Source organism: Oryza brachyantha, chromosome 11 (genome assembly GCF_000231095.2).
Source record: "Oryza brachyantha chromosome 11, ObraRS2, whole genome shotgun sequence".
Classification (NCBI taxonomy): Eukaryota; Viridiplantae; Streptophyta; class Magnoliopsida; order Poales; family Poaceae; genus Oryza; species Oryza brachyantha.
In genome coordinates, this window is record NC_023173.2 from 6168895 (window position 1) to 6181423 (window position 12529).

The window sequence follows — 12529 nt, forward strand, 5'->3', positions numbered from 1 at the left end:
TAAATTTAAGAAATAACTTAAAACAAAGTAAAATAACTTGTTACAGCATTAAAAGAAATTGGTTGTGGGGGATAAAAACATAAGTCTATCTAAAAGTTAGATTTAGTAACTCATCATAGCTACCCCATAACAGATTTACTTCTAATGTCATAACAAGTTAATTTCCTTTTGTTTTAATGTCATAATATATATAAATTATGTTTATGTTATATTAAATTTATTTTTATATATCTAAAATGTAATCTAATAAAATCTAAAAGTAATTTGGATATATTATAAAAGTATTTGTATTTTTTTATCACAATATAATCATGTGAGATCTTATTGTAAAGATTTAATTGTTACGGACACAACAGTGTAATCAGATCATAGATGGGATGAATAGTTTAAGAGAAAATTGTATTTAAAGTATATGTGATTCTAATTTACTTGATGGACTAGTAGTATATTTTTTAGTAGAGTGAAACACACGCAAAGAAAGAAAGAACGAAGGGGAGAAAGAAAGAGAACACACGCAGCACAAACAAGTTCGTTCCCGTCGCCTCCAACCGGCCGCCTGCCCTTCGCCGCCCGCCGGCCCTAAGAATATCTTCCTTGACATCGATCTAAGAATATCTAACGGCTCCGTATGTTCACTTTTTAATCCGACTTTGAATTTTATTACATAACAAATCAAGTGCTTTGAAAAGCAAACACTTGTATTGGTCTCTTCAGGGTAACTCAATCAACCGGTAAGACTGGACATCTTTTAAACCAATCAAATGCCTTTAGCATGCATTCGGGTATAAATTGTAACAGGTACATGGCTTTTCCGCAGAAATTCTCTGCATTGTCACTTAAAATCAGAATACTTGATTCAGCTCCCCCGTTGCTTGATCTCACATAAATGAAATAGCATGAACTGAGACCACCACAAATTAAAATGTTATGAACACAGCATGAATTGTGAATTGATCGCGCTGCTGGAGTTGAGGTTGTGATCCTTCTTGTAACGCTTTTTGAGGCTGTCGACCTTGTTCTTGCACTGCTCCTCGCTCTTGCCCCAGTCGCCACCACCGGAGTTGTGCTGCTGCTTGTTCACGGTGGCGGCGACGATCTACCAGTCCTGCACCCTCAGGTTCCCCCGCTTCTGCAGCACGAACCGCTCCGTGTACCCGTCCAGGAGGCAGGCAACGGCCTTGTCGCTCCACTACTCACGGTCCTTCCGGGAATTCGCGGCGGCAGCGGCTGCCAAGCCCAAGAAAATGCCGCCACGACCCTTCTTGCCGCTCTGGCCGCCGCCGCCGCAGTTGGTGAGGAGGGAGGAGCAGTTGTGGCAGACGGAGCTGGCCGCCGCCTGGGCCTCCTTGTTCCGGTTGGCAGGCGACAAGCAGCTGGCATCAACGAAGCTAGAGGGGAAGAGGGGCGAGCTATGAAGGAGGTAGGAGTAGAAGCCATAGCCATGCTAATGCGGAGGCGGCGGGGAGGCCGACGGGCTTGGTCGGGTTTCGGGGGACGGCCGGGGAGTGGCGCCATCGTCATCATCGAAGCGGCCGAAGAGATCGTCGTCGACAGTGGGTATCGACGGAGTCTGTGCGGGATTGATGGGCGAGCGGCTGCGGACGGGCAACCAGCCGGCGACAGGATCGGCGGGCGTCGGGAGGGGCTCTACCCTTCAAACAGTCACAAATTACAATAATACCATAATATTTTTTACCTATATTACCCTTCTACTACACTACTATATAATCTAATCACCACACTATTAACATATCTAAACCATTGGATTACCCATAATGGATGGTTTTGTAATGCAACAGTTTAGACTTCCTATCACGAGCTAAATTTTTATAAAAAATTTAACTATACCACCTCTATATTTGAACACCGCTAAATTTTATATCTCGGATTGAGCATTAAGCTTATTTAAACATTTATATAATTAATATATTTTGTTATAATTTATTTTAGCACCAAAAGAAATTTAAGCATAATTTGTAGTTTGTATATTTACATGAAAATTTTAAATAAGACGAGTGACAAACAAATGTGTCATTATATCTCGGTTTGAGCATTAAGCTTATTTAAACATTTATATAATTAATATATTTTGTTATAATTTATTTTAGCACCAAAAGAAATTTAAGCATAATTTGTAGTTTGTATATTTACATGAAAATTTTGAATAAGACGAGTGACAAACAAATGTGTCATTGTACTTGACTTTAAAAAATAAAAATCAGAGTTAACTCGTGCTGATAATCCACTACAATAATATAATTTAAACCGGTCCATTCAGAACATATTTGTGCTAAGGAAAGAAACAGAAAGCATTAAAAAAAGAGCAGCAAGAAATTGTGAACGAACGAGGATTGCTTGTCTCAACCTACATTTCACCACACTTTACATAGTGCGTAGCCACATCCATCCCATCAGCATAATTCTAGTGCAGATCACTGATATCAATAGAGTTGAAATTCTGTAAAAAAAGGACATGATGTATTCACGACGAGAAAACAACTCTATGTCGCATTAAGACATACAGAAGTATTTGCATCAACAGTATTTACATCTTCAGGACGGACAGAGGTAATGCCTTCGGTTTCTTCTCACCAGCAGACACCAGTGCTCGCGAAGTCGCGATCAAATAAGTGTTTCTTGCCGTTGGATGCTTGCTGATTCTAATTCTTGGCTAAGTCCTAATCAAAAAGTGGTATGATAATGGGAACCGAGGCCAAGCTCCTCACTCCACATTAACTATTGGAATTCCTTAACATCCGATTTTCACTTTTCAGCCAACTATCATACTCGCATTCACTCTTTCCGCAGATGCGATAGGCGAAGGAGACAGCCAGTCATCAAGATCATTGATAGCGCTTCTTAAACAGATAATGCCTCTTTGAAGGGTCCTTCGGCTTCTTGAAAGCTGCCTTGCCCTTACCAGTGCTGGATGAAAATTGAAAAAGACTCACGGGTTAGCAACGAGTAAATAGAATAATAAAATCTAAATAATTGAGATAAAAAAGAAATATATGTGGAGAGAAGCAGCACCTGTACTCCATGTAGACCATTCCGCCTGATCCAGAAAAGGCACTCATTGATCCAGCAGATCGCCGTGCTTTTATGAGAGCCTTGCCATCAGAATCCTCTTCCAAGTGCTCAATGCCAATCATGTCATCCCTTGCATTCAGTGACTGTTTCAAGGGGTGAGCTTAGAAACATGCACGATCAGAAACATAGACGCAACAGCTTACAAACAGGTACAGAAAACACCTACTTGCGCCAAAAGTTCAAGCTGCTCTTCAAGTGTGTAATATTTCAGGTTAGGTAATTCTTCAGGTGGTGGCAAGCTGGTAATCACCTGGTAAATGCAATATTTCAGTAAGAATCAAGCCAAACAATCAATTTTTTCAACAATTAGAAGCTCACAAAGTAAAACCTTGAAGCTATATCCCTGGTCAATAAGAAATTGTTGCCTTTTAGTTGAGTAGTACATCTCCTGCATGAAGAAAAAATGTGGTGATCATATATACAGTTTTGAATTTTGACATACCGCCATGTCGGTGGATTTAAATCGATATGCCAAAAGAGATAGTGGTGAGACTCACCTGAGTGTCAGTCGATACAAGAGAGTAGAAGAAAGCATTGTATTCTTCTTTTCCACCAGCCATCCTGTCTTGATGCTTACCCTGATGTCACAGTAGTTAACGAGATCCAATGATAATTCAATATAGAGAATTTATCCTGGAACACGACTGCAACAGTTTGAGATCTAACATTTCTGTCATTTTACCATCTGATTGAGCACATGTGATTCCTTAGTCATAACTGGTATAAAATTATACTATGTTCCAAAATGTAAGTATTTATAGTATTTGAATCTTCTACTACAATATAAGCATTTCTTGTAGAATTCAAAATATTACTTATCCCATCAATCACTTCCCATTCAAAATTATTTCCATTTTATCCCCACCAACCCTCCCACGGTCCCACCTCAATCCATTCCTCATTTATTAAAAGGCAACATAGTACTTTCTTACTAAACTTAATCCTTGCTATTCTTATATTTTGGAACACGGAGTATATTGCAACTAGTTTACACAAAACTATTCTTTCCGTTTCCAGAGCTGTAGTTAAGCATTGATAATAAAATTTCAGATAGAACTTATACACTAAAATAGGAATTGAATTGTCACAGATTTAAGTAAATATGAGCATGCTTGGTAACTTCTGCCGGAATAATAATACGAACAATACTAGTGTCATCCATCATAGCATTTCACACTAATTGTATAAAAGATTTAACATTATATGATGTATTTTAGATACAAAGAGAAGTATCATGGCAAATCATTCAGTTCCATGATCATCAGCTTCAGACCATTTTACCTTCGCCCTGAGAATACGCCCCAACCGCTGAGCTTCTTGACGCCGTGAACCAGCATGAGATGATATTTGTATGATCACATTTGCTTCTGGAATATCAATGGAGTTATCACCCACCTAATTGACAGCAGATATGCAATTATGATAATGATGGTTAATTTTTACACATGTATGTTTTGAATCAGAAAAGTCACTAACTGCACCTTTGAAAGGAAAATGGTATTGACATCTGAGCTGTTCTTGAATTGATGCAGTATTCTCGTCCTCTCAACATGGCTGAATGTTTCAAAGCAGATATAAGCATGTAACTAAGGGAACATATAAACATCTGTATAAAATGAGAATCACCTTGTGGAACCATAAATCATTGGTTTACGGAGCTTCATCGCGTAGCTAGTTAGTGCAAATAGATTATCAGCAAACACAATTATCTTGTCCCCACGTTGTTGCTCATGGAATCGAATTAGAAATTCACAAGCCCTGAATTTGTTCGGATTCATCGCATAGAGTACCTGATAGGCCAGGGTTAGTGCAGTTCTTGAAGATGACGAGATTTAAGAAACAAGCTCATTGATCGATAAATTAGTCATGTCTGGTGGGTCAAAATCAGGAGAAAACTAATATTTTCTTGTAGGAGTATAAAGAACACTTTGCTCAGTTAGTTTGTTCCAAATCAAGGTAACCATCACATTCTAAAGAGTGAATTAAGAGCACATAAAGCAATACTAGAAATTCGAACATGTCAACTTTATATTGCAAAAATAAAGACATGAATCTTAATCTGAAAGGGCAGATTGAGGAACTTCAATATAAGATTCACCTGCTTCTTCTTTGAATTTTCTTTTTTCAAATACTCAGCAAAGAACTCTTTGGTCATGGGACACCACACTTCTGCACACTGCACATTTGCAATAAATCCACCTTTCACCAAATCCAACCAGTTTGCTTCATACAACTTTGGCCCAATAAGAAAATTTAAATCTGTGATGCGTTCGTCCTCTCTCACAAGTGTAGCTGCAATTACAGTAACCCAAGTTATTTAGAATACATATATAATAGTGAATAGAAAACTCAAATAGGGATATAAATTCGAAACTAACCAGTAAGACCAAGCTTGCAGTGAGATTTAGTAATGCTGATGACCTTTCTGAACATATGTGCAGGAACAACATGAACCTGCAAACACAAATATAAAAAAGGAATATGGAAATGTATGGTACTGAGGATTACCAAGTGCAGAAAAAAAAAACACCTAAACTATCAACTAATGGATATCCCACCTCGTCCATAAGGAGCAAGCCCCACTCCCTGTTTCGAATTTCTTCAATGATCTTCTCCGAGTCTTCAGACCGTTTACCTCCAAATGCAACCATGTTATATGTAGTCACAACTACACCAGCCATTCCCCGGAATTTCTCCTTGTTATCTGATGTAAAACGGCTGATATGTTCATCTTTTATAGTTGACCAAAGCTTGAACTGAAATGCCCATTGATCAACTGATACAGCATTGGTGGCCAAGCACAGACAACTCTTCTTGATACGACATGCAGCAGATACGCCAACCAAGGACTTGCCTGCACCACAAGGTAGCACAATTATGCCTGACCTTGCTCTGCCTGCAAAATCACAAGAGAACTACCCAATGAGGAAAGGAGCATATCAATGAAGCTAAAGGAAATATCAAGTGAATAATAGCAAATGAAGAGAATAAATTGCTAACTGATGACAAGCAAGGGGACTGCCACAAGCATTTTTAGTTTTCACTGTTGGTAAAACAGTTTGCCACCAAATCAATTTAGTTCCTACACTTCAAGCAATATTGACAACATTTTCAGGAGGAGATTCTAATTATATTAATATTATAAAGCACTAGGCATTTAAAGAATCAAAAGTCATTTGAAAATTAACATGCCCAAACTGACTGTCAGCTTGCAGTTCTTTACCAGTTTTTCGAATTTACAAATTCAATATTCACAAGCAAATTGCATAATAATGTTACCATTCCCAAACATTTTGCTGAGGCTCTTTTCTTGATATGGCCTTGGTCGCGCCTGGGGCTTTAATTCCATCTCCAAATCTGGATTCACCTACAATTAATATAGCAGATATATGTACATGATCATGCCCTTAAACAGCTGCCAAACTACAAAATGATAATACTGTAAGGTGCCTAGTAACAGAAGTAAATATATTTTCAGACTTAGAATACCATTGTTCTTCAATGGAAATAGTATCAACAAATGTCCAAATCTAGTTGTACTATGCTAATATACAATTACCAAAAATGACAATGCTAAAATAGGGAAAATGCTCTAAGCAAGCTTGATGAACTGTTTTTCTCTTACTCCTATATATGGATTTAATTAAAAGGCTTTGCACACTAATGAGAGTTCTATTTACAATACAGACTAATGAGAGTTGTAATGTAAAGTACCAAAAATACTAATGAACTTTCACGTACAATTGTTTTCTGAGGTATATATGCTCATTATGATCCTAAAGATGTGTTTCCATGCTCCAGATTTCTAATCATTTTCAATTTCAATAATTGACTGCCCCTTTTTAAGAACAATATGTTTAGCTGCACTATAAGCATCAAAAAACATGTGTTAGTTGTTCAGTGCTATCAAACTCAGCATGAACATCAACCTAAAATGTGACAAGTGCAATCTAAAACAAATCACATAAGGTTAGTTTTCATTATCCCTATATAAATGAAGTTGGATCTTCTATATTAATACAACGTTGTGCAATGTTTAGACTTTAGAGATAACACTCTACAGTAAATAAACTCTGGTATCACTGTTACACGTGTGTTTTGTTTAAAGCAGTTATGTTTGGTGTACGGCAAGAAAACGTTGAATTGGTATGTACATGTCTAGTATAGCGTGAAGTGGTGGGAGAAATTCCATGGGTGCAAACATAAAATTTGTTTTAGCAAAACTTAACGAAGCAACGTTGGGTCAGCCCCATTGTGGTTGCTGTGGTTCAATACAAACCAAGTGCATGGAAAATATGACCAACAATTATACATGTCCCTTGATATGCAAAGAACTTACAGTGTCATTTCTAAAATCATACTCCTCCAGCATGGGGAAGTTCAGTGCATTTGGCAAGCAACGCTGCTTCACATTCTCAACCTGCATGATATTTATTTTATCAGTCTCCATCATTAAATTTTTTTCATGAGATTCCACTTGAAGTAATGTATTACCTGAGAAGGATCAATTTCAAAAGAATGTGTTTCCTTGTCTTCAGTTGCAGCAGCCAGTTCCATTCCATCCAATAAGTCCTCATGGCCACTAGCCATTTCACCAGCTGTTTTGCTAACTGTAAATGAAGGTGCCCCAACGGAATCCTGGATAAATGAGAATGGACTTAGATAACAACGTAGAAAACAGTTGGCATGTATAGATGCTGCACAATGTTTCATGCAGACAACTTAGTAACAGCAGACTAGGTCTTGCATAAGATAATGAATAGGAAGGCATGACTTGGCTATATTATATTGCAATAAGAATTATATTCAAGTGCATAAAAAAGATGAATAACCTCAGGAGATATCCATGCTCTGGAAATGATATCATCTCTCAGAAGGGTCTTCAAAACCTGAAGATGAAATATAGCAGCTCACATGAATAGAAAAAAATAGACAAAAAAGAATATTTTTGAAACACAGAAATATGATATGACCTCAGGGAATGGAGACTCAACAAAATACCGATTCTTCTTCAGGACAAGCTTCACTTTGCCATAATTGGCAGTTGATGCATGGATAAAATCAATTATTTCACGAGGCAATTTAGTCTTGGAGAGCTTGCTCATGACACTAATTATAGTGCTAGTCTCAAGCCCAACTGAGACCGCAGCATATAATGAGTGGGGTGTTAGATTGTACTCGTGCATTGATTCTGGCCTGCAACACCAAAGGCCAAAATCAAATAGTTTAAATGGAAAATCATAAAGCCATCGACAAAGTAATATATTTCAGGTATTCAACCATGCACATATGTTTCAAAAAAGTTCAAATCAAATACATGACCAATTTGACCATCTGTTCCATTAGAGTATAGGCATTTTGTTTTGGGAAAGGAATTCAGGTCAAACTACCAGTCCCACTTAACTTACTATGACAAAAGAATTAATAATCTCCTTAACCCACCATCCCATCCCTCGAACTAAAGAGCCCTAGAAGGCTATTATTTCGTTCTAAACTAACAACGCAAGTATATGGTTATGCTCTCCCAAAGTCATGTGGGTACAGCAACATGGTTGCAACTTATATATGCAAGTATACTCTCTAGTTTCTAGATAGCCACATGGGGCGTATTACATCTATTCAAACAATCTAATAGCACAATGGTATACCTATGACGTAACTGTCCTCACTATTTTCAAGTAATACACAATTAGTCCCATTGCAAAATGCAAACCATTGGTTTTTCACTCAAATTCCAAACAACTAGATCCAAATCCAAGCTATTACAAACAAATTATATCCAAATAGTTCACAGAAAATCAAGTTGAGTATTCACATGGCAGTACCAAAATCGCTAAAAGAGGCAGCAACAGTGAAATCCTAAGAAGATGACAACTAGGGTAACATTTGACGCCAGATGCGACTGAAACTGACCTGCAAACAGGCTCCGCAATGGCGATCAAAAAATCGTAGGCCTGTTTGTACAGAGGCGAGAACGTCTCGAGGAAGATGCGGCCATCGGCGCAGGCCCAGAGCGGCCGGTTGGCGTGATCCGGCTTCAGCTCCAGCTTAGTGAAGTCCCTCTTCTTCACCTCCCTATCGGCTGCACCGAATGAAAGTTCCAAACCCCACAAAGAAATTCCCCAATCAGTTCAACGTTTCGTGCAAACCCTCCCCCGATTGGAGAGGGAACGACGGCAAGCTTAGTGCGGATCGAGCACGCGTGAGGTACCGTCGCGGACGTCGTCGTCGACGTCATCGGCGTAGTCCAGCTCGGCGGTCTCGTCGATCGTCCTCGGCGGGGCCGAGGACTTGTGCCGCTTCGGCGCGCGGGCGCGATCGCCTGCAGAGGGGAAGGAAGGGGAGGAAACGGAAACGGTGTCAGGAAGATGCGGTGCCAACGCCAGGAGGAGGGGGGGGGCGGGGGGGAGTGCGTCGTTGCAGGGAATGGTGGCGTCTAGGGTTTGGTGCCTCACCGTCGCCGCCGGCCATGTCGGTGCTGCGCGCGGGGATCCCCGGGAGGGAGGGATTGGTGCGGCGGTGCGTGGCGACGAAGAGGAAAAGAGTGGGGGAGATTCTGAAGGCGGCGGCGAGGAGCGAGTGGTGGGCTGGGCCTGGGCCTGGGTGGTATAATCGGTCAAAAAAATCTTTGATTCCGTAAAACAAGCGTGAAGTGAATCATGTCCCTCGACCGTAAAACCGGGTATAAACTGTCCCCAAACTCCCAAAACCATTACAAATCGACTCTCTGCGCGGTTTCAGAGGTGGGGTTTTGTCAAAGGTGGCATCTTTGATTCCGTTGACCGACTAAGTCAACTTGTGGGACCCACATGTCAGTGATAAGCAGAAAAAATGAGCACACTATCAGCGATGGGGCTGGCTCCTATGCCGTCGTCACTGGAGCCGCATCAGACGACGACGGCGCTGGCACTGGAGTTGCATCAGATGATGGCAGCACGGGCACCTACACCGTCACCGGAGATGCCTCAGACGATGCCGGTGGCACGGGCAGCAGCAAGGGAGCCTTGCTCGCTCGCCGCCACCGACCCCACATCGGCATCACCTCGGCGGCTCAGCCCCTTCACTTCACGCTTGCGGCAAGCTCTGTCAAAAAATGATAGCATGTACTGCATCTCCATCGAAAACGACGGCAGTACAGGATCAGGGAAGTTGGTTTGTGTCCTAGCCATGCTGCCCCCAACGATGTCGTTGTTGTGTGACGAATTTTGCCATACCTGATAAGCAATTGAACAAGCTGACAAATTTGCTTGGAGTTTGCTTCCGCTACCTGCTCACTGCGTTTCCTATCTCAGTAACCTGCAATACAAATCCACAATTCCACATTAACAGTTTAACACTAGTAACACATGAGCTAGTTTCCCGAGGACAAATCGATTGATGAATGCCGTGGTAGTGCCATAGTGGTCGTCTCACTATCAAGGTATCCAGTGCGAGCTTGTTGACGTAAAAAATGTGATATGACGTGTTACACACGAAGGCCTGCAAGTCAATCTTAGACAGCTCCAGTGCAGACCTAAATTCTTAGATTGCGTGGGTGTGCCAGTCAGTTTGATCCTGCAACTGACAAGATGAAGAATAAAACAACCCGATCGGCTATCGAGCCGATAGTTAACGGAAAATCCAGCCGATCAGATGTTGATGTAGCAGCCCTTAGCCGATAGGCTGATCGATCGGTTGCTGAGAGCTTGAATCGGCTAAGAATCCGATACATGCAAACTCAAATACTTAAATAAGCAATGAATCATGTGTTACGATCGGCTAAAACCAATTTGCATATAATTCTCACAAGCCGATGCAACATAAATAAGTGTCGATCTAAATGAATTCAGTCGACTGATACAAAAATAATGCAGTAAGGCAATTGCCTACTTTATTGACGTAAACATGATAAGCATGTAGATCGGCAAACATCATCGACTATGAACGACTGACAAACAACCATGAGCTATAAAACATCTAGCCCAGATTGTTAAGAATAATCATAGAAGATCGGACTCAACCGAGACATTTCAAGATTACGACTAGCAATGTCAGTCTAGATACTAAATAGACTAGATTGCAATCAAACCAATGAGTCGATGACTATTTAATATAAACTGGAATGCTATACCAATTACGAGTATAAAACAATAATAATTAACTGCAAGCATATTCACGCTAGACCTAGAAGATTGAACTCAACCAAGACAGTACATATCTGAGCGTAATCATGCATGAAGTCGATCGAGTATTGCAGTATATGAATAACAGGATATCAAACCAGCGTAATCTATCAACTTATTCATTAATCTCAGCCGATCGGACGGATTCCTATAAGCAGATCAAACTAAACACGCATAGATCGGACCTAACCAAGACAGTACGTGATCTAGCACGATATGATTCATAGGAATATGAAGATCAATGAACTTAATAAAAAAATCGACAGATTACTTAGGATAATGCTGGCTAGAACTACAGCGATAAGCCCTCACGAGCCTCGATCCAATCTAGCAACACAGACCCATCCAACCAGATTGATCGGACCGAACCGAGACAGAATCGAGTTGAACAGATTCATACTAACAGATTGAATAGAAGAACTCGCGAGGACTTGATCGAGAACTACTGTCACTGTAGACCTATGAGCAGATCAAAGCAATGGTAAGAACTCAGCCCGTCGATCAACTATGCAGGAGATCGGACTTAACCGAGACAGTCCTATTCTAGCCGATCGACAGGTTTGACGAACTAGAACTTACATTGCAAAGCTGACAAACCCGCACTGAAAGCCGAAGCAAGTCGAAGTAGTTGGCGATGCGCCGAGATTGTAATTGATCAAGAGATGATTTACAATGATCCTGGGCACACATATTTATACCCTCGGGTGGACGCTACGCCGTGTTGGACACGACATATAATTCCTAATAGACAAAAAGTAATAACCAACTCCTAGATAGATTCCATCTCTAACACAACAGTCCCGATCGGACTCTAACTCTCTTAGAGATAAAAGGAAAAATCTAAACCAACTCTAACTAATAGATAGAATTAAGTTACACGGACTGTGATTATTCCCGAATCTATCTGTAACATCGTAGGCCTAATCAGACTCTATTTCTTATCCGATCCAGACTCCATCGGCTGAATCTGAGTCGTATTTCGTCTGGTCTTCTGTCCGATTGCCCTTTTTCCTGTCTGATTCGGTCTTTAATCACGATTTAATCCATGGTAGCGATTTGCTAAAATCTAGCGTTAACACATGCCCCCCAGTTTTGGAGTATGAGAACTCATACTTCAGAATTATCTTTTCTGCTCCGACTTTGATAATTCGAAAACTTTTCTTTCTCTGCTTCCTGCCACAATCGGCTTTCATGAACCGATACTGTTTGAACTAGATGAGCCAAACTTGTAAACTCGTGGAAAAAAATTTATCTTTGATTGGTTCTAGTAGCCCTCC

The 12529-nt window shown here is 40.4% G+C and overlaps 1 protein-coding gene across 1 annotated transcript; it reads right to left on the reverse strand.

Annotated features, from left to right (window-relative positions):
* Nucleotides 1-2334: 2334 nt before the first annotated feature.
* LOC102716825 (general transcription and DNA repair factor IIH helicase subunit XPB1-like) lies at nucleotides 2335-9642 on the reverse strand. Its single transcript, XM_040528850.1, has 19 exons — nucleotides 9546-9642; nucleotides 9302-9412; nucleotides 9004-9172; nucleotides 8064-8286; nucleotides 7923-7979; nucleotides 7585-7728; nucleotides 7430-7510; nucleotides 6370-6457; nucleotides 5649-5986; nucleotides 5469-5544; nucleotides 5189-5382; nucleotides 4717-4880; nucleotides 4572-4644; nucleotides 4372-4485; nucleotides 3588-3668; nucleotides 3419-3478; nucleotides 3257-3340; nucleotides 3031-3173; nucleotides 2335-2925 (listed from the first exon to the last, which is right to left on the reverse strand). Exons 1-19 carry the CDS (start codon nucleotides 9559-9561, stop codon nucleotides 2844-2846), a joined length of 2298 nt encoding a protein of 765 aa, XP_040384784.1. The 5' UTR covers nucleotides 9562-9642; the 3' UTR covers nucleotides 2335-2843.
* Between the last annotated feature and the right edge of the window lie 2887 nt (nucleotides 9643-12529).